Here is a 21,664-nt window from a genome sequence, read left to right as displayed (position 1 = left end):
TGAAGGTTACAGTGCAGAAAATATACAATGCTTAACACAAATCATAGTAATTTAGAAAAAACAGACCTAGATTATTATACATATTATAATGTTTTATTATCTATGTACATATTACAGCATTAAAATAGAAAAGGTATGGAATTAAAATCACAGATATTTAGACACAGAGAATGTTCTATGTGGTTTACTGCTGCCCACTACAAAATGTTTTTACAAACTCCCATTAACTTAGAACTGGTTTATAGAGATTACTTTTTTATACTAAAGAACCAGATCAAGGTGTAAAACTGCAGAATTTATGAATCTGTGTGACTACATCTAAGGAAGATTTGCAGGACAAACCTGTTGTGATATACGAGGATTGTCAGGACTTATAAGTTTGTGAAATAGTAGTCTAGCAGCGTTCATATCAACCCCCGAGAATCGAGCACTAGTTCTATAGTGATCATCATTACTGAAGGGGAAAGAAAAAAGAAAAAAAAAGCCTGTAAGAAAATTTTGCATTCACCCACCTCTCCACATCAAACCCTCTCCTCGCCCCAGACATTTTTATTTCTGCTTCAATAAGCTATCCTGAAATCTGAAATTTACAAGATTATCCACTCACCTGACAGCTAAAAAACTCCCATTTAGGCAGCCAGCTGAAGAAAACGTTCCATCTATTTCACTAAAAAAAATATGTATAAGAAAAATTAGATTTACATATCAAATGAAAGTTTATGTTTACTATAAATTATTATTTATACCCCAATGACACTTCATATAATATCTAATCATGCCTATCTGCAATATCAGTAAATGAAATTGGATAAGACAAAATGCTAACTTGAGATAGTCAAAACAAAACAAATTTTCACAGGACAGCTTTGTATATATAAACTAACAAAGAGCAGACCCCATGTTCTGAATATTTCTCAAAGAAAAATAAACTTGTATAAAATTGGTACTTTTATACAGGAAAATACTTCTGACACTTGAACTGATTCAGGCAATCACTTTTATAAAGTGCTTTTTAGGTAGCTTCTTTCGTGGACTTTAAATGCTTTAAATCAGGCCTGCACAACTCGTAAAGCGGCGAGGGCCACATTACTCCAAAGAAAACAGCTGAGGGCCGAAACCCCCCGGCCCAGCGGAAACACTCCACCCCAGCACCACCCAGCCCTGCAGAAACAAACCCTCCTTTCCCAGTGCCGCCCCACCAAAACAGCTGTGGGCCAAAAAGAAAGGTTGGTGGTGGGGAGGTGATATTTGATTTTAAATCAACCAGGGCCTCCCAGTTAAAGAGCTGGCTGGGAGCCCTCAGGGTCAAATTAAAGGGCCCGGGGCTCCGGGAACCCAGAGCTTTGTGGGGCTGGGGCAGGAATTTAAAGGGCCCAGAGCTCCTGCTGCTGAGGGGAGCCCGAGCCCTTTAAATCCCAGCCCCAGCGCATCCGCTGGAGCCGCCGCTGGGATTCAAAGGGCTCTGGGCTGCCCGTGGCGGTGGGGAGCCCTGAGCCCTTTAAATCTCAGCTACGGCCGAGAATCTCTGCGGGCAACTCAGAGCCCTTTGAATCCCGGCTGTGGCTGAGATTTAAAGGGCTCTGGGCTCCCGACAGCCTTTGAATCCCATCCGCAGCTGGCAGGGCCGGCTTGAGGAAGTGTGGGGCCCAATTCTAACATTTTCGGCGGGGCCCCGGCAGGGATGACTGAAAGAAAAAAAATGTAAAAAAAAAAAAGCCTTTCATTTCTTAGCAACCGGTTCCCTATAAAAAGTTCTGCCACAGTATGTATTTTTTGTACCAATAGGGTTACCATACATCCGTATTTTCCTCCTGGATGGCGATTTAAGATCCAAAAAGCCTGACATGTCCGGGAAAGTACAGATGTATGTTAACCCTACCTAAAGCTCTTTTTAAAAAAGATATGTCTGAACTAGAAATGAGCTCCGCCACTCCCTAGGGTGTGCTAAGGTGCACGTGTGGGTCCCAGCTGCTCCCTGCCCACCTCATTGAAGCAGGTGTGCAAGGTTACTTCCCTGGGAACTACAGGGCACCAGTGCACATGGGGCTGGCTGGAGGTGGGGGGGGGGAGGTGGGGCTGGCTGGAGGTAGGGTCTGGCTGCAGGCTGGGCAAGGGGTGTGGGGCAGGCTGGAGACGGCATGTGGGATGGGTTGGCTGGCTTCAGGCAGGGCCACAGGGGGGTGCGGCATGGGTTGGCAGGGCTGGAGACAAAGGAGTGCAGGACTGGCTGGCTTCAGGCAGGGGGGTGCGGCAGGGGTTGGCTGGAGACAGGGAAGAGGGTACAGGGCTGGCTGGAGACAGGGGTTGGTGCAGAGCTGAAGGCAAGCCAGGGGGTGAGGGGCTGGCTGGAGACGGGCTGGCTGTGGGCAGCGGGTACAGGGCTGGCTGCAGACAGGAACTGGTGCAGGCAGGGCAGGAGGTGTGGCAGGGGTTGGCTGCAGGCAACTGGTGCAGGTACAGGGGGTACAGCCCATCCTGTATGATGAGTGCCCCCTCCTCCTGCCTCCCCCACCAGGGTAGCAGTAGCAGCCCTTGGCTCAGGAGCTATTTAAAGGGCCTGGGGCTCCCCTGCTTCCAGCCCTGTAAATAGTTGCAGGAGCCCTGGGGAAGTGGTGGGGCTCCAGGGGCTATTTAAAGGACCAGGGCAGCAAAGGCATCTGGAGACCCTCCCCCCTACTACCCCAGGGCTCTGGGGGCTATTTAAAGAGCCCGCGGCTCCCCTGCTTTTACCGCCCCAGCCCTGTAAATCGCTTCCCCAGGGCTCCCTCAGCTGTGTGGCTTCAGCGACTATTTAAGGACCGGGGCAGCCGAGGCAGCTGGAGCCCTGGCCCTTTAAATAGCCCCCAGAGCCCCTTGCTACCCCAGGGCTCTGGGGGTATTTAAAGGGCCCAGGACTCCCCTTCTTCTACTGCCCCAGCCCTTTAAATAGCCACGGGAACCCTGGGGAAGTGGTGGGGCTCCGGTGGCTATTTAAAGGGCCGGGGCGGTAGAAGCGATGGGAACCCCGGACTTTTTAAATAGACCCCAGAGCCCCACAGCCCTACCCCAGGGCTCCAGCAGTGGTGCTCTGGTGGCAATTTAAAGGGCCTGGGAGCCACGGGCCTTTTAAATTGCCCTCTGGGGAAGCTGGGCCACCCCGCTACAGCGCACTGGCTTTTGCCGGTACACCATACTGGGGCTTGGGCATGTGGCCCTCTTAGGGGCGGGCTGATTCAGGGGAATTGGTTGAATTGGCCTAAAGCCGGCCCTGGTGGCTGAGATTTAAAGAACTCTGAGCTCCCCGCCGCTGCAGGCAGCACAGAGCCTTTTGAATCCCGGCCACGGCTGAGATTTAAAGAGGTCTGAGCTCCCCGCCGCTGCAGGCAGCTCAGAGCCTTTTGAATCCTGCCGCGGGCCGCACAGCAAGCCTCTGCGAGCCGCATGTTGTGCAGGCCTGCTTTAAATGCTAATAGATATCTTTTTGCCAGTGCTATTAGACATCTGAGCTATGAAAACTGATAATGGGCCCTGGCTTTATCCACAACCAAAACACAAATTAGTTAGTGGTACAAGATCCCCTCTTATAAGTGGCCTGTTATTTTATTACATGTTATATAAAAACCTTTCAGACTAGCAAAGTGAACGCATGAAGAGAAAATTCACTCACAACCTATTCCCAGATGCATACTGTTAGATGTGAAGTTTGTGAATATAAACATTTTTGCTAATTTACAAATAATATATTTTAGTGAATACTAGCTATTCATTGATGTTCAGTGACTTTTTTAGCCTCTGAACAAATTCATACTTTGTAAATTAGCAAAAATGTTTATATTCACAAACTTCACATCTAACAGTATGCATATAACAGTATGCATATTTTATATATATGTTAAAACTGAGAAACTACATGTACATTATATCTCATGCAACGAACAGCTACAGAATATACTGCATATATACAACAATAAATCCACAGAACTCTGCATTAATAAGCTTGAGGAAATAATATTTCAGTTGCCTGGATTTCTCTTTATTTTATACTGTAACTATAGGAATTTCAGTCCAATAGGGAAGGGCCATCTACACTCAGAAATAACCGCAGTCAGCCTGGTCTACCAGAGAACAGGGAAATTTCCTGAAATTCAGGGAAGTTCATCTTTTAAAAAATAAATAAATACATGTTCTAGCTAAGAGATCTGTCTCTTTAGAGCTCCCAAAGAGACAGGTTTCTCACTTGCTTTGTCCCACCAGGAGCAGATCCTGTAGGATCCTCATTCAAAAGTCAGTGACTGCTACTTTTTGAGGATGTTCTCACTTCTGAAGAAAGTGCAAGAATACACTGCAGACCCAGACAACGAACACCACTTGACACTCTAATCTGATTATGACAACAGAATAGTACTTCGTATTACAGTCTGCATTTATAGATGAATTTCTTTTGTCCCAACTCATTTATTAGTTATGAACTGCAGCAAACTTGAAATTCACAAAAAACTTACAAAAACATAGTTTCACATTATGTATTGAGGTAACTGGTAGCACATGGCCTTCACCCTCTATTCCTTCCCTTTGAGATTCTTAGTTCACTCTCCCTCTAAAGCCTGTCCTGTTCTCCACCTACGTTACTGAGGCCATTACTTTGAAGACCAACATTCTGTCAATACTCCTACTCAAGTCATCTCTCCTGATGTCAAATTCCCAATACTTTTCTGTTCTTTAAAGGTCTGTATGAAAAGCGATAAGGTAGATCTCAACCAGCTGTACTGAGGTAAAAGGAGTTAACATGGATCTAAACCAGCAGTTCTCAAACTGTGGGTCAGGACCCCAAAGTGGGTAGCAACCCCATTTTAATGGGGTCACCAGGGATGGCTTAGACTTGTTGGGGCCTGGGGCTGAAGCATAAGCCTCTCTGCCTGGGGCCAAAACTGAAGCCTGAGGGCTTCTTCTTTTTCCCCCCTTGCCTAGGGCAGTGGGACTCAGGCTTTGCCCCCACTTCCCCATCCCCACCAGGGCAGTGGAGCTCGGGCGGGTTCAGGCTTCAGTCCCCACTCCTGGGGTCGTGTAGTAATTTTTGTCGTCTGAAGGGGGTCGCGGTGCAATGAAGATTTAGATCAAACAAGGGAAAAGATCAAGGATATCTAATCTCAACCACTTTTCCCAGTCCAGACAATCCATAGGCCCCCTTTTTCCCTACCCGAGTCCCTATGCACACCTTACCCCACTAATATCTCCGAATCCCTACCTTAAGTCCACATTTTGTATCTTAAATGTTTGTAATTACTTTTTATTTACTAAATAAAAAGTAATTACAAACATTTAAGATACAACAGGAAGGAAGTAGAACTACTATAAGGCTTTAAATTGCATTACAAGCAGCATAGACAAGACTACAGCTCATGTGTACAGCAAAGACAATAATTAAAACATTCTCTGTGAAAAACTTTCGTAACTGTGTATATGTATTATAATTTAGTTTAGTTTTCAAAGGTATTTTTCTCAACAATTTAATTTGGTCTTACTCAGCTATCTCCACAGGAAGTCTTCCAGATGGACAAGTCAGCAGTTTCTGAATAAATACTTCATTCACAGTCCAGATCTGCTTTGAAGAGTCAGGACACCTGAAGTCATCTGGTGGCGTCATGTTCTAAATTTAGAAGAGGGACGTCAGCCAAAGAAAGCAGAACAATTTTCTCATTTATCAGTCTTACTGAGGAAAGCAAGCCCCTAAAATGTAATTGACAAAACACTTTATTCATACATTCATGTTCCATGAGAATATTACAGTAGTGAAATACCATATTAGAAGACAGAGAGCAGATTACGCAACTTTCATTTGAATAAAGTATATTTCGTGCTAGGCCTTTTAGCTATAGTTGAGAAATAAATTTTTGAATGTTGATTGCAACTGGCACCTAAATTACACCGTAATATCCCTTCAAATCATGCAGAATATGTTACTGGAATAACAAAGAACAACAGCAGGTTTTCCGAGTAATATACAAGTAAAATGCAAGTGAAAACCAATGTTTTTTTTCAATTTGCTTAATACAAATTAATTTCAAATGAACAACTATGCAAGTCTAGATAATATTACTTGCTGTGAAATAAATATTTCTTAAAATGTTTTAATACTGAGGGTCATTTCTTTAGGAAGAGATCCTCTTATGAGCACCTCCTCTTCCAACGCTGATTACACATCCTATCCATCCCAATGCTGATTTCACACACACACACACACACACACACACACACGGCGGGAGGGGATCTCCTCCCTTTGCATCAGGGATGGACACGGATGGAGAGGGGATATTGGATAGGGAGAGCCAGGGCTCTAGGGTAACACTGAGTATTCTCGCTCTGGCACTTGGGTTGATGGTTCTTGCTCATGCATTCAGGATCCAATTGATCACTATATGTGGGGTTAGGAACTGTCCCCCAGATCCGACTGGCAGTAAACTTGGGTTTTTTTCACTGTCCTCTGAAGCATGTGGGTGCGGGTCACTTACTGGGATTATCTGGGCAGGTCACTGTTTCAGTGAGATATTGCCATTGTGAGGGCCTCAGGTATTGGTGCACCTCAGTCCCTTCTAGTCTCTGTTTGCGGCACATAATAGTCTAGTCTCCTATGGGTTGTAATACTTTGGTCTAATTTCAGTTGTTGGGTTAATTTGCGGATACTGGGAGGAGGTGGTAGCCTGCGATATACAGGAGATCAGACTAGATGACGTTAAACACTAAGGCCATGTCTACATCTAAAATTTTGCAGCGCTGGTTGTTACAGCTGTATTAGTACAGCTGTATAGGGCCAGCGCTGCAGAGTGGCCACACTTACAGCAACCAGCGCTGCAAGTGGTGTTAGATGTGGCCACACTGCAGCGCTGTTGGGCGGCTTCAAGGGGGGTTCGGGGAACGCGAGAGCAAACCGGGAAAGGAGACCAGCTTCGCCGCGGTTTGCTCTCGCGTTCCCGGAACCCCCCTGCAAACCGCAGGGAAGGAGACCTGCTTGCATGGGGGTTCGGGGAATGCGAGAGCAAGCCGGGGAAGGAGACCAGCTTCGCCACGGTTTGCTCTCGCGTTCCCCGAACCACCCTGCAAACCGCAGGGAAGGAGACCTGCTTGCTCGGGGTTCGGGGAACGCGAGAGCAAACCGGGGAAGGAGACCCAGCTTGATTACCAGAGGCTTCCTCAGGTATGCTGGGATACCTGCTTATTCCACGGAGGTCAAGAAAAGCGCTAGTAAGTGTCTATACTTGATTACCAGCGCTGGATCACCAGCGCTGGATCCTCTACACCCAAGACAAAACGGGAGTACGGCCAGCGCTGCAAACAGGGAGTTGCAGCGCTGGTGGTGCCCTGCAGATGTGTACACCTCCTAAGTTGCAGCGCTCCCTCACCAGCGCTGCAACTTTCTGATGTAGACAAGCCCTAAGACTATGAACTTCAGTGCTTGCTAACATGAAAAAAAGTAATATTTGGACAGGAAGAAGAAGGCAAGATGAAAATAAATATTTTTGTACTCAAGTGAGTTTATTTGTCAAGTTCTATCTCTACCTCATTTGCTGTCCCCCTTCCTCTCCCACTTATTACTGGATTTTACATTTACTACTACTCTAATCTCTTTTATTGTCTGCAATCCTCGCCACTTCAATCACCACAGGTCACTTTACAATTTATTTTTGGTTTACTGTGATGAGCACCTACTTGGTATCTTGAGCAAATCTGATCATGGGTAAATTTAAGAAACAGTTCAAATAGCTTTCCACTACTGAGCAATAACTCAAACACTCACAAGGGAGTGCTCTTCTTCAGATTAACACATGCTCAACTGAAACTCCTTAGTGGGATTATTTCATTTTTCATTACATGCTTCCCCACTGCAGCAAAAGGAACTCTGCAGAAAACCTGGAAGCATTCCATTGACTTCTTTACACACAAGATAAGGATCAAGAAGAAAAGGGAGGCAGGGCAAAGGAGGGGACTTACATTTTAAACACTCTTGGTTTCTTGAAGCTGAAAATTCACTATAAGGAAATCCCAGGGCAAACTCACGAACTTGACCTAACCTATACTAAATTTCCACTCCCCTAAGCGTCTCCCAGACGCAATCTCAAACCAGTTACTAGCAGAATGGCTTGCTAAATTGCTGTGCTACCACTGGTTCCTTTAGTGGGGTAATTCCTATTTCCAGCTGCTCCCAGTGTCCAATGGGAATTGAAGATACAGATAACGTTAGTCACCACGTTCAGTAGCTATTCTGACTAATCTCCTCCCCAAACTTCCCTCAAATACTACGTGCAAGGAGGCTGTAGTGGGAGAGGAGTTTGACTTCTCCTCTGACCAACCCCATTTTTGTCTGATAAACAGGAGCCCCTACTCCTTAGGGTTGCCACCCATCGGCATTTTACCCCGTAGTCCAGTTTTTGGCTTCTGTTTTCCTGGTGCCAGGTGCCCGCTTTTCAACCAGAAAGTATGGTCAAAAAGGGGGTGCAGCAGCGTCAAGTCAGATGTACTGAGTGAACACCAAAAGTCCAGTTACTATGGGGTAGGGGGAGGTGCTGGGTCATTAACCTGTGCCAGCTCCTGCTCAGCCAGGGTTGCCTCCTACTTGCAGGCAGGCTCCTTGTCAGGCTGCAGCAGCTCCCCCTCCAGCCCTGGAGGAGGAAGAGCCCAGAGGGGGGGAGAATTTAAGAAAAAATTGTCGAACTAATGACACATAAAAAGCAATACAATTTAGTTGAAATTTGGTATGTTGTCATTCCTTTATCCTATCCTGTGTCCATTTTGTCTATTTAGATTGTTAGCTCTAAAGGACAGGGATCTACCTTTATTCTATAACAGAGAGGGTTCTAACACACTTTTGGATGCCTGACAAATAATATACTAACAAACATGTTTTCGCTTCTCTCCACATCACACAGTCAAACATGCACAATATCTGTGTGCCTGTACACAGGAAAGAGGACAGAGTGAGACAAGTAAAGTGTTTTCTTTATTTTCTATAAAGTTGTTTTCTGCTAAAAACAGGAACAGTGCCTTATATGTTTATGCAGGGAATTCTTATGCTTTTCAAACATTTTTAAAACAACGTAACAACAAAATGTTAAACTGTTAAGTAGCGCCCTGCTTAGATTTATGGATATGTGAATTTATTTTAGAGCAAAATAAAGATAAATAATGGTCCCCCATGCATCAGTGATCTCCAGTTAACCTCAGCTAATTCTTGTCAAAATGTACTTAAAAATTTATTTTGGCAGTTTATAGGAACTTACTTTTTTGATAACATATTAAAAACAAACAAACAAAATAAATAAAAACAAACACACACCTCATTGCAACTATATAAATACCAACTACATCTGAGCATTTTTACATATAAATTTTTCATTTCTTTTCCAGTTCTAGTTAACATACTGACCAAGCTACATTGCTTCAGTTTTAAAATATTTTGAAATACTTTTCCCAGGTGCTGAAGACAAAACAATGAATAAGAAAAATCACAAAGACTTATTAAAATTTATGTTGGAACTAACTTCTTATGCTGCTTCATCTAGAATTCCAAAAAGTCTACAATATTCAAAGTCTTAATCATAAAAAAAGAAATGTGCGAGGTTTGTTCAATTTTGTGGTCAAGGTCTGGAGTTTGGCATTTTGAATTGGATTGCTGTGCAACTATTGTGTTGAACAAATTAAACTGTACAAAAAATTAAGGTTAGACAAGACTGTATATTTAGACAATGTAGATCTGCACATGAATACATAATTTTTTTTTTAAATTGCTATATAACTATGCTTGTAATCTAGGCTTTCATTTAAAAATGAAGGAATGGAAGGATAGCTCAGTGGTTTGAGCCTGGGCCTGCTAAACCCAGGGTTGTGAGTTCAATCCTTGAGGGGGCCACTTAGGGATCTGGGGCAAAAATCAGTACTTGGTCCTGCTAGTGAAGGCAGGGGGCTGGACTCGATGACCCTTCAAGGTCCCTTCCAGTTCTAGGAGATCATAATAATAGGTATATCTCCAATTACTATTAAGAATAATTACATTTTTAGCCTTTATGACTGTGAAGAAAAACTTCAGAATCTTAAGTGGAAAGTAAGTCAATGCAGTTTTGTCTGCCTGATTTGACAGATAGCCTGTAACAGTAAATCCAGGGATCACATGAATGACCCACATTCATCTAAGTCAGGGTGTTGTTATTTCTATAATACTCAGAGAACTGTACTAGCCACTTTACAATCATTTAAGAAGGAAGGTCTGAGGCCCAGAGCTCACAGTTTAAGCAGAAGAAAAACTGATCGCGAAGGGAGGCAACAAACAAGCAAAATGACTCAGGTAATGTTTTATGTAATGTAGTTGTAGCCATGTCAGTCCCAGGATATTAGAGAGATGAGAAGGGTAAAAAGCTCTTCTTCATGTCTGGGAAAGATACTCCCAGCATCATGGCAAAACCCACGATGGAACAGACTGTTTAGCTCAAGTAGTTACCACATATTGTGAGGGACTAACACCTCTGCAGTCATAGGACAAAAAGAGGGGGTTAGGGAGTCTCAAACTGCTGATGTCACAGTGTCTAAGACTGTAATGAAATCTAAATGACGATTTAAAATGTCAGCAATAAACTATTTGGCTACTGATCACTGTAGCAGAAACAATCAGCTAAACATGCTACTCCATCACTGCTGGACAAAATACCAGACATAGGGGCAAGGAACAACAGGGAAGGTAGCTGCTGGTAAAAGCTGCTGAGAAGTGCCAGAAAACAGGAAGTTCAAACCCCACTCATGTCTGAGCCTGCCTGAAAGGGAAAGAGGACCTGCATCCCATTACCGAAAGCTTCAAATGCACTGTGGGTGCCAAAATCAACAACAGGCTTTCCACTTTCCTGAACGTCCAAAATCCAACTGTGAAGTAACCCAGCCATGAAAGAGACTCAGGATTCCCCTTACAACTTGTACTATGCAGTTATCATTTTCAATACTAAAACCAACAGAAGAAAAAAATGGAGGGGGAAATCAGGGGAGATAAGCATAAAATAAACTTAACTTACATTAAAAAACAACATATTATATTGATTGTGCTATTCTGGACCAAGGCTGAGTACTATGAAGGGAAGAAGATATGGGAGACAGAGGTACATACACCTCTACCTCGATATAACGCTGCCCTTGGGAGCCAAAAAAATCATATCGTATTATAGGTGAAACCACATTATATCAAACTTGCTTTGATCCACCGGTAGCCCCCTGGAGCGCAGTTTTACTGCGTCATATCCGAATTTGTGTTATATTGGGGTAGAGGTGTAATTCTAAGGTTCCTGTCTCATAATTTAGGTCTAAAATGCCACATAGGACAGAGCCTTGGTTACAGGCTTTGAAACTGATTCACAGTATTTTATTACCTGTGGATTAAAGTAGTGTGAAAAACTCTGATCTCCACCAGAGAAAATTCTCTTTACACAATAATATTCTTCACTGTCTGCAATGAAAATAAAAATTTAGTTAATTTCAAATCTTAGTCTGAAATGGCATATCACATTGCAATTGATACAATGACTGCTTGTCTATGAATCAAGCAAAGAAGGGTCTCTCTGCAGAAAGCACTATGTTATCACCCCTGCTCAAAGCTGGTCAACACAACACAGCGCTTAAAATAGCAGCAGCCACAGAAACCTTGGACTACGCTCACACGCACACTTTTGTTATGCCCAAAGGAGCTAAATGATTGGCATCATCTGTAAGATTTTAGGAAATATTTCCTGGTGCAGAAAAGCTTTTAGGGAGATGAAAGTGTTTTTCTCTGATATCAAGACCAATATCCCACTGTTCTAAGGAAGAGACAATTTGAGAGAAGAGAAACTGCACTGGGAAATCATAGCTGGCTACTTCCCAAAGATCAAACAATGCAGAAATAGTTTAAAGAGTTAATATGTAGAGCCACACATTTACCTGTGCTTGGTGGGTACTGTCCACTATAAGGAATCCAGTTTCCTTTTACTGTGAAGGGACTTTTCCTATTACTGGTTGATCCTGTTCCTAACTGTCCATTACCTCCAAGACCAAAGGAGTAAATTCTTCCAGATGAAGGAACAAATGCAGAGGTGTGCTGCCTACAGCAGAGATACAAAATTTAAAATAAATTATGCACACATCGTACCATGCTCTGTGCAGGTCAAAATAGGACTGCTAACAGCATATTTAAACGTCTTTCAGCATGTTACCAGAAACCACACATTCCAAGGCAGTGAAATAAAAGGAACTGCCTGGAACATTAGGGGACAGAGCAACCACCTGGAGCCTGCCATCTCTTCCCAGCCAAAGTCTGACCTGGAGGGTGGTCTTGGACACTTAGAATTTAAAGTTTCTGCCAGATTGGCTGCAATTCTTTTCTTCTCAGCCTTAAATTCATGGTAGGGGAGGGGACAGAATGGGATAAACAGCCATGAATTAATGTAGACTGTTAACAGGGAATGGTCCAGTCACGGTCACCATGGACAGACAGAACGGTAATTGAGGACAGTTTATATCAGGGGAAGACAACCTATGGCACGCGTGCCAAAGGCAGCACACAAGCTGATTTTCAGTGGCACTCACACTGCCCAGGTACCGGCCACCGGTAAGAGGGACTCTGCATTTTAATTTAATATGAAGCTTCTTAAACATTTTAAAAACCTTAATTTACTTTACATACAACAGTTTAGTTAAATATTATAGACTTGAAGAAAGAGACCTTATAAAAATGTTTAAATGTATTACTGACATGCAAAACCTTAAATAAGAGTGAATATTTGAAGACTCTGCACACCACTTCTGAAAGGTTGCCGATCCCTGGTTTATATTTAAACACCAGCACCATCATTTTGTTCCTATATGTATCTTTCTTCCATTCTTTGTCTTTGTCCTTTTAGATTACCAAATCTTTGGTACAAGGACAATGTCTTCAGCTATCTCTGGGAAGCATCTACATTTTGGATGCTACTAAAATCTGAACAATGATAAATATCCTCCCTGGCTTGAACTAGGAGTACACATACATATGTTAAACACCCACTGCCCTGAAGCAATCATCTTGTGCCTTTTTTTTTTTTTTAAATTAAAAAAAGGTATGTTTCCAGCCCTTGTGTTACACTCAATAAGGCACGTACACATCTTAATTGTTCAGGATTTGGAGTTAGTTTTTTTTTTTTAATGCTTGTTAGATACTGTTTATTGCCTTCACTTAACATGCAAGGACCAGAATTAGGGAGGCAAGGATGGACACAGGTTAAAAATAAACGATTATTGCAGTTGTTCTGTTTAGAGAGTCATACATCTTGGCGGTACAACTTTCTTTATTTTTTTATTTAGTACTGTTTAAGATAACACATTTAAGTACTTCAAGTCTAACAATTTTGTCCTTACACCTTATCTGTAAGGGTCAGAGTTCAGATACTTCACTACAACTGGATGCTCAGTGTACAAAATGTTTTTGCCATTCATAGCTCTAGTACAGAATGGATCTTACCTCCCACAAGCAATCTGTGTGACAATGCTTCCCATAAGTTCAAAAACTTTCCTTGGGTTTATCTCATGGCTGGTAGAGTTATGACCCAATTGTCCATAGCCTCCAGCTCCAAATGTAAAAACCCCACCTTCCTAAACAAATATATTTGGATTAAAATTAGAATGCATTTAACAAGAAGAATCATCTATTGTACAGTTCTCCTTTCTCGGTTTATATAATTTTAACAAGATAGTGGAATAGAAAAATAAGGGTACTCATCTACACAGGGTTACAAATTAATTCCATTTATGAAAATGTAGTACACCTATCATATATTACACCATTGCTAAATAATGTTCTTGAAATTTCCACATTATTACACAATAATTCTGCCATTAACTTGTGGCATTAATATGAAACTAAACCTTGTTTTTTCCTCTTTTCCACAGATGAACTATAATTGCACATAAAAACTCAAAAAAAAAAAAAAAAACCACAAACAGGAAAACCCTAAAATTAATTCATAAATATATTTCATAATAATTTCCACATAGGAAGCTGCCCTCCTCAAAGAAGTGATGCAGAGTATGACTGAAAGTATTGGCTTCATCATTTGAAAGCACAGGATATCAAAAAGTTTCAACATGGTTGTAAGGCAAGTTCAATTAAAAAAAAAAAGTGTTTTTGATTAATTTAACAGGAAATTAACCAAAAACCATAACAGAAGAATGCTAATCAAAAATGTTTTTAAAAGTTACTCAACTTACCTTACAACAACTGTGAAAATTTCCATATTCAAATACTTTCAAATTGCAAAGCTGATTCTTTCAATTCTACTCTGCACCAGACTGGATCTCTGCTGGAAATCGTCATTAAAATGGCAGCATCCGCTGAGAAAAACAGCCCCATTCACTGAATTAGAATAAACAGTGCCAGGTACTTCTACATTCTGGAAGGGCTGTTAAAATACTCTCACATGCAACCAGTTTCTCCACACACACAAATATATCAAGACCCTAATTTTGCAATGTACAACATGGCTGCTGGGTTTGAAGGCACTACAGAAAAATCATGTTAGTTTTAGTATTTACAGTAAATTAACATGACTTAATCCATTCACTTTAATTAAAGGGATAGTGTCAATTTACACTTGTAAATCTGAGTTAACTATTTTACTAATAATGCCTCAGTAAAAGGAAAAAAGTTTAAAATACAGTCTACTGGTCACTATTTCATTTATACTGTGCATGTCATAACTTGGACGATAAGTATCAGTGAAATCAGTTTCAATTTCAGGATTATAGTGGTGCCAATATTTGGTTCACACACACTTCAGGGTAATATTTGTTCATAAATAATTGCTTCTATTGGACATCTTTTCCTATAATTATGGAGAGATTTCTATTATTTGTACATTTTCCATAAACTAATTTATACAAAATACAAGAGACTATCATAAATAACGCACTTACACATATAAACTGAAGGGTAAGTGTCAGTTGTGGTTCAGTTTTTTCACCTTTGTATAGGATTGAGCTACAATGACATAAAACTAAGAACCCTTCAAATAAAGTATGTTTCTTTCATGAGAGGGCTGAAGCTATTGGTAAAACCCTGAAGGAAGCTCATACTCTAACTGCTTGCACAGTAGTTACCCTGCGGATAACGTCTGATAATTTCCACTATTGCTAATCACTTACCATTTACAAGTAATACTGCTGCTGAATTAAAATAAAATCCATCAACCATACAATCTAATTTGGAACTAACCTTGTCAGTGAAAACTTTATGACAAATGCAGTAAAAGTACAACTATCCAGCTCAGAAGTTTATGTTAGTATTTAGAACAGTGCACTCTAAAGCTCAACTATCGCAGAGTTTAAATAATGCCATAAGCAATGTTGTGGTCACAAAGTGTTTTTAATAATGTAAAATCTTGCAAATTCATCTTTAGTAAAGCTGACACACACCTTAGAGCAGGGGTTCCCAAACTTGGTTCGCGACTTCTTCAGGGTAAGCCCCTGGTGGGCCGCGAGATGTGTTGTTTACCTGAGCATCCACAGATATGGATGCTCGCAGCTCCCAGTGGCCGTGGTTCACCGTTCCAAGCCAGTGGAGCTGCGAATCAAGACTGGGAACCCCTATCTTAGACTGAAGTCTGGTCTACGTTTACAAGTTAGGTTGACATAGCTACGGCACTCAGGAGCATGTAAAACCTCTTCCATCATTACAGGGAGCATCTACACGATAGCTGCAGCACTAAAGCTGTGCCACTGTAGTGCCTGTACTATAAACATGGTTTATGTAACTTATGATAAATGTGGGTCTTTATTTAAATGTGTAACCTCTCTCTTACTATTATCATGATTTCACAGGCCATATTTTATCCATCCAACTTTTAAGAAACAAATAGAAACATTGCATTTAGAGACTTTAAAAGAGCATTGTTCACTGCTACATGAAGTGCCTAAAGTATCGTCTGATTTGTTAATTTAAGTACTGTACCTTTGTAAGAGCAGCTGTATGATCTTCTCCACAACAGATGTGAATAATTTTCTGAGATCTTAGGGATTTCAGCAGATTAGGAACATACCTGTCTGAAGGTTTTAATAAAAAGTTGGTCACATTATGATGTCAGTACATTTAATGTGTTTTGAAAAAGAAGTTGCATCAAAAAGCTCTGTCTCCAGATTTAACTTTCAAAATTAGTGATTTTAGCCCAAATTTATTAATTTATAGGATTCAAAAATAAGAACCCAAAATACAGAGGCATTAAGTGAGAGGTACCATATAGAAACACTGTATAGAAAAATATTCATCCTGAATTTTGATAAACAAAAGGATTACACTCCTTAAAATTAAAGGCACTGGCTCATGAACATTATCCCACAGATCATGAAATACAATGCAGTACATTAGACCAAAGGTGGACAATGCAGGAGAGATTATCCCATGCATATGTTTTAGATGATGAAAAATGTTAATTTGTTTTTTTAAAAAGAAAAGTGTACAGAGGTAAATTACACTGAATTTGCACACTCCAAGAGTTAAAAAAAATGTTTATACACACCACATGAGATACTGTTATAGCAATAGACCATGTTAGAGTTCACGTTCGTTTTAGAGGCAGAAGTCAAACTTCCCTGCAGCTATAACAGACTAAAACAGCATTGTCATCTAGTTGCACAAGTGAAAATTTATAAACTAACAATACTGAAGAAATGTTTAAATGTACAACAATTGTATAACTTTATTTAAAAATAATTCTGTACATTAAAAATGTATGCTTTATCAGTGTCTGATAAAAATGGGGTAATGTGGACTCTAAAGAGCATCTACAAAGGCTATGAAATGTGATTTTTCATTTTCCATCAGACTGATTACTTGTGAAAACATGACCACTAAAAACCAGTTTCATTCTTTCTAATTTTCTCATTGTAAAAAGGACAACCATATTTAAAACGATTACTTCAGAAATAAGTTTCAGTTGTATTCTTTTTATTGAGAAATTTTAGCTAATTATACATTTTCCCCATTCTCCACCTAACATGGAACCGACACACATCATCATTTCCATAGCTAACTGCCTCATTAACCAGTTCTCAGCACAATTAGATGAAATCAAAACAAAGTGTCAGATTAAATTTGGTAATTCATAAATTCTGCATCTGTAGATTAAATTTACTGACTATATAGTCCCCAAAAGGGGTCATTGGGAGACAGAAGACAAGGAAAATATATAATGAAAAAGATACGTTAAATTTGTCTGTGTATACTATAGACTATCAGTTAAAAGCAGTCTCAGAAAATGTGATCATTTACCAAAAGGTAGATTGTTCAAGTTCTAAGTGACTGAACAGAACCATTCTTGTTAAGTTAACTTAAAAGAGCAAAGGAAAGGTTAAAAAGAAAAGAATGAGAGCTCAAAGAGCTCAAACGCTTTTTCATTCATAAACAGAAAGGGAAAGGGAAAGGGACTCAGCAGAATTACAGGACAACTTTGTCAGTGAGAGCTTTTAGCATGAAGCAATGAGACAATCTCGCTTCTATTTTCTCTTTTGTATGCAACTATGACTTCAGCTCTCATGAGCAGTATCTGACAGGACTGTCTGGATGATCCTGTCCCATTTCCAGGGACCCAGCTATACCTGACCTTATTCTGGAGTGGGCAAAAGAAACAGAGATTACACACTTTGGTCCCACTTGATAAAAGCTCAGCACATATGCAAATATTGCAGTCAGGGCCTTACTTGCTAATTTACAATACATCCTTAGTCTATCACGAGGGAAGTTGTCCTGGGTTTTGAGTTACAAACTCAATCCAGGGGGCCCAGGCAATGGTGAATGAAAACCAGACATTGAATTAACAAGACCAGGATGTTATTTATAACTCTGCTAGTCAATGATGCAGACAAGAATTCCAATTTGAAAGATTATTCCAAGACACTCAGTACAAGGCAGAGCCACAATAAAGACTTCCAGTGTGAAATATTTTGAAGTAACAACTACTCACCATTTTCATCATTAAGACCAAGCTGACCAAATTTGTTGCGTCCCCATCCAAAAATGGCTCCAGAAAGAGTTAGTACAAAACTATGTGCTCCTCCTGCTGCAATTTGTGCAAAAGGGATTCCCAGTAAAGATTTAATCAGTTGAGGTGAAGTCTGCTTTTTAAATTCATAACCTATACCCAGTTGGCCATATTTATTCTGTCCCCAGGAATAAACTTCACTGCCTGTTAAAGAGAAAAAAAATCTAAGATGAAGCAGGATCAACATACTTTAAACATAGTTTTAAAAAGTGTATTCAATCCTTTTAACAAAAAAGGATAAACTCATGACCTTTCAAAAATTAAACAGCTGGACTATTTTGTACAGGGAATTCAAATAATCTCAGTAGTTCAGAAATTTCTATTGATTTGGTCTTTCAAACTCAAAACTGATTGTAATTTGAGACTGAAGTCAAACCCAGATGTCAGACTAATTTGAAACTAATATTTAAATCGATTCAAAAACTTCAAGGTTGCACATAACTTTTTCACATCAGCAGCACCAGCTAATTATTAGCCTTATCAAGGAAGATGGAAATGGAACAGTACGTGCTTCCATCACTTATTAAAAATGTCACTGAAATGAATACAAATATTGATTTAATAATTTTGCTACAGAAATGATAATTTACAGCATGAATCACCATTCTGTAACTTTACTATCCACAATAGCTGGCATCTATTGGATAGTTTAAGAAAAGAATTATCGCATGAAGTTTTGAAGCCTTTTCAATCAATGTTACAATGTTTCAAATTTTATCCAATTACTCAGAGAGATCACTACTTCACACTTTTATTGGCTCAAGTTAGAAATACTTATTTCTACACCATTTTAAAAAGGGCAGCCTTGTCCACTACAGTAAGGAAGTTTTATAAAAACTACTCACGGGTTGCCAACATTTTTTCAACTCCACCCACATCAGCAACATTGCAAAGCCCTAGAATGGACGGGCCATTGGCTTTTTAAGCACAGGCACTGATTAGACCTGTTCTGAGCAGGCTCAGATGACACGATTACAAATACTAGAGGCCCATCTACACAATGACTCCCAGTGTTGCTAACACTGGTGGACCTGAGTCAGCACTAGTAATGATCGTATTTTTTTTTTTAATTTCCCTAATGTAGACAAAGATAATATGGCAGTTGTGTTGAGCTCTTTTTTACCATTAAATATTCTGTAAGAACAATAGCCCTTTGCAGGTATACAAGTTTTTTTTTTGTTGCGCCTGTCAGGAATTGACTCTCAAATAGCATATATCAAAAACCAAGTGTACTTGTCATAAATTATTAAACTCAATATGTAACAAACAAAAACAATTCAACAACTGTTATAAAGATTTGGTTCATATAAGCTGACAACATAGGATGTGAAGAACAATGATAGCGGCAAGTGATGCACATTTCTTTGTTTTTTACATAATTCTCCATTTGCAAGTTCAACTTTCATGATAAAGGGATTGCACTATAGTACTTGTATGAGATTAATTGGAAAAAAAATTTACAGTGCAAATATTTGTAATAAAAAATAAATATAAAGTAAGCACGGTACACTTTGTATTCTGTGTTGTAATTGAAATTAATATATTTGAAAATGTAGTAAACATCCAAAAATATTTAAAATCAATGGTATTCTATTGTTGTTTAACAGTACGATTAATCCAATGATTAATTTTTCTAATCATTTAACAGCCCTAGTATGAACCAATCAGCTAATAACAGGCACTTTACAATCATCACTGACAAAGCTGGCAAGACTCAGTTCAAGACAACTGAAAAAACAATGAGAACACGAATGACTTATTGAAATAAATGGGACTACTCATACACATGACATTATGCAGATCCATAAATGTCTGCAGGATTAGGACCATAATTTACATTGTAAAATGCTCTTATTCATCAAGATCAAGTGATAAATTGGATTTTCACATTTTGATTTCCATAATACTCTCAAAGAACATCAGTAAAACAATTATATATTTTGGAGACTTGTCATACATTTCATCATTTTCTTTTAACCCTGTGCCAGTTAGAGAGTAGCAGAGAAAAATAATTCTAGGGCTATCAGGACAGAGCTACGTTTTTATAATAAATATCAAGTAAATTCACAATGTTTGTTTGTTTTTTTAAACATAAAAAAGGTAACATAGCTAAGGCAAAAGGAGGTGGAACTTGGCACAGTGTCAAAGGCACCTTGGAGATATTTCTTTAAAAATTTCAGTAAAAAACCCTTTTGAATTACCCCATAGGAATTAACATATATACTGAAGAACAACTTTACTTACCTTTTGAGAGTGCAAGTGAGTGACAGTAGCCACAGGCAACTTGCATTATTTGGATATCTGATAAGCTTTTGATATTTCTGTGGGATTAAAGAGGAGAAGGAATTAGACCACCAGATCTTGGCACTACAAAACAGTACAACATCCGAAGGAGGAATAATACAGAAATACAAGTTAAACCTTTCCACAAAAGTAGAGCTAAACCTACTTGAAATATTATAAAACATCTTTTAATTTACTTTTTAAATTACAAAATATTAATCCAAAACTCTGGCTAGTTGGAACCCACAGAAGTTTGTTACTGAATTTTATTAGCCCATCAGAGATTCCTCTGCAGAAGCAGGACTTTTGTTTGGTGTTATCTTGTTTCAGGGACACAAGGATGTCATCCACCTGAAAATCTAACACTGAAAGGGAGATGCAAAAGGAGATTGGTCTCCTAGATCAAACAAAAGCTTTAAAATGTGTTATTCGTCACCATTTTAAATACAACTTTTTGGCCAAATAATTCCAATGGGTTTACAAGGATCAGATTGTTTTTAGCTTATGCCACATACATTTGAATGTGAGGGTTAAATCCTCACTCCATTGCCGTCAATGGGAGTTTTGAAACTGCACTCAGGGGGGCCAGAATTTCACCCTAGGAATATAAAAAGCTTAGGTGAGCTCTCTGACCTGATAACCTTACTCAAAAATCTGTAAGTGCATATAAAGATGCATGAAATCAGTCAGAGCATTTTGTTTTAAACTAATGCTGTGGCTGTGACTGTGACGCTGGCAGACCAGGTGCCAGCCCATGCAAAGGCCTCTAGGCCTCAACTGAATATTGACCAACACATAGCTGGAAACCAGTCTGACACACCTGTGTGTTAGTATTGTTACTATATATGTTCCGCTGATAAGAATGTGTTCAGACTTGATTAAATGCTTGTAGGACGCTGCATGTAGTAATCTCAGCTATAACAGTCGCACTTCGTGTTATAAGTTTATAGTAAGCATTTGCATTGTAATCCTCTGTAATTATATGAGCCCATGTCTACACTACAAATGTACGTCACTTTAATTACGTTGCTCAGGGGTGGGGAAAATTCATACTCCTGAGCAACATAGTTATATCAACCTAATCCCCAGTGCAGACAGAGCTATGTTGACAGGAGGACTTCTCCCGTTGACATAGCTACTACTGAAGATGGAGTATCTACTCCAACAACAGGAGAAGCTCTCCCATTGGCATAGGTAGCATCTTCATTAAGCACTATATTGGCCCCTGGAGTGCTGTAAGTGTAAACAAGTCATCAAACAAACACAGAAGGAGCCTTAATGTAAAATGCTGCCTTCCTACAGAAGGTGTTAGGTCCTACCCATCAAGAAGG

The 21,664-nt window shown here is 40.0% G+C and overlaps 1 protein-coding gene across 12 annotated transcripts in view; it reads right to left on the bottom strand.

Moving 5' to 3' along the window:
* HERC4 (HECT and RLD domain containing E3 ubiquitin protein ligase 4) overlaps positions 1-21,664 on the bottom strand; it is an 89,410-nt gene that overhangs the window by 53,994 nt on the left and 13,752 nt on the right. For all 12 annotated transcript variants that reach the window (XR_004001427.1, XM_030571207.1, XM_030571200.1 and 9 more), the window contains 9 exons: positions 20,295-20,371; positions 17,973-18,194; positions 15,965-16,056; positions 13,481-13,611; positions 11,926-12,086; positions 11,379-11,455; positions 5,502-5,626; positions 608-667; positions 343-454 (listed from right to left, as the gene is read on the bottom strand). Coding sequence is in view for 11 of the 12 variants with exons in the window: in XM_030571207.1 (XP_030427067.1) it covers positions 343-454; positions 608-667; positions 5,502-5,626; positions 11,379-11,455; positions 11,926-12,086; positions 13,481-13,611; positions 15,965-16,056; positions 17,973-18,194; positions 20,295-20,371 (1,057 nt within the window). In the remaining variant the exon portion in view is untranslated. The remainder of the gene's footprint in view (positions 1-342; positions 455-607; positions 668-5,501; positions 5,627-11,378; positions 11,456-11,925; positions 12,087-13,480; positions 13,612-15,964; positions 16,057-17,972; positions 18,195-20,294; positions 20,372-21,664) is intronic.

This window comes from Gopherus evgoodei, chromosome 7 (genome assembly GCF_007399415.2).
Source record: "Gopherus evgoodei ecotype Sinaloan lineage chromosome 7, rGopEvg1_v1.p, whole genome shotgun sequence".
Taxonomy (NCBI): Eukaryota; Metazoa; Chordata; order Testudines; family Testudinidae; genus Gopherus; species Gopherus evgoodei.
This window is presented reverse-complemented; position numbering and strand designations above follow the sequence as displayed.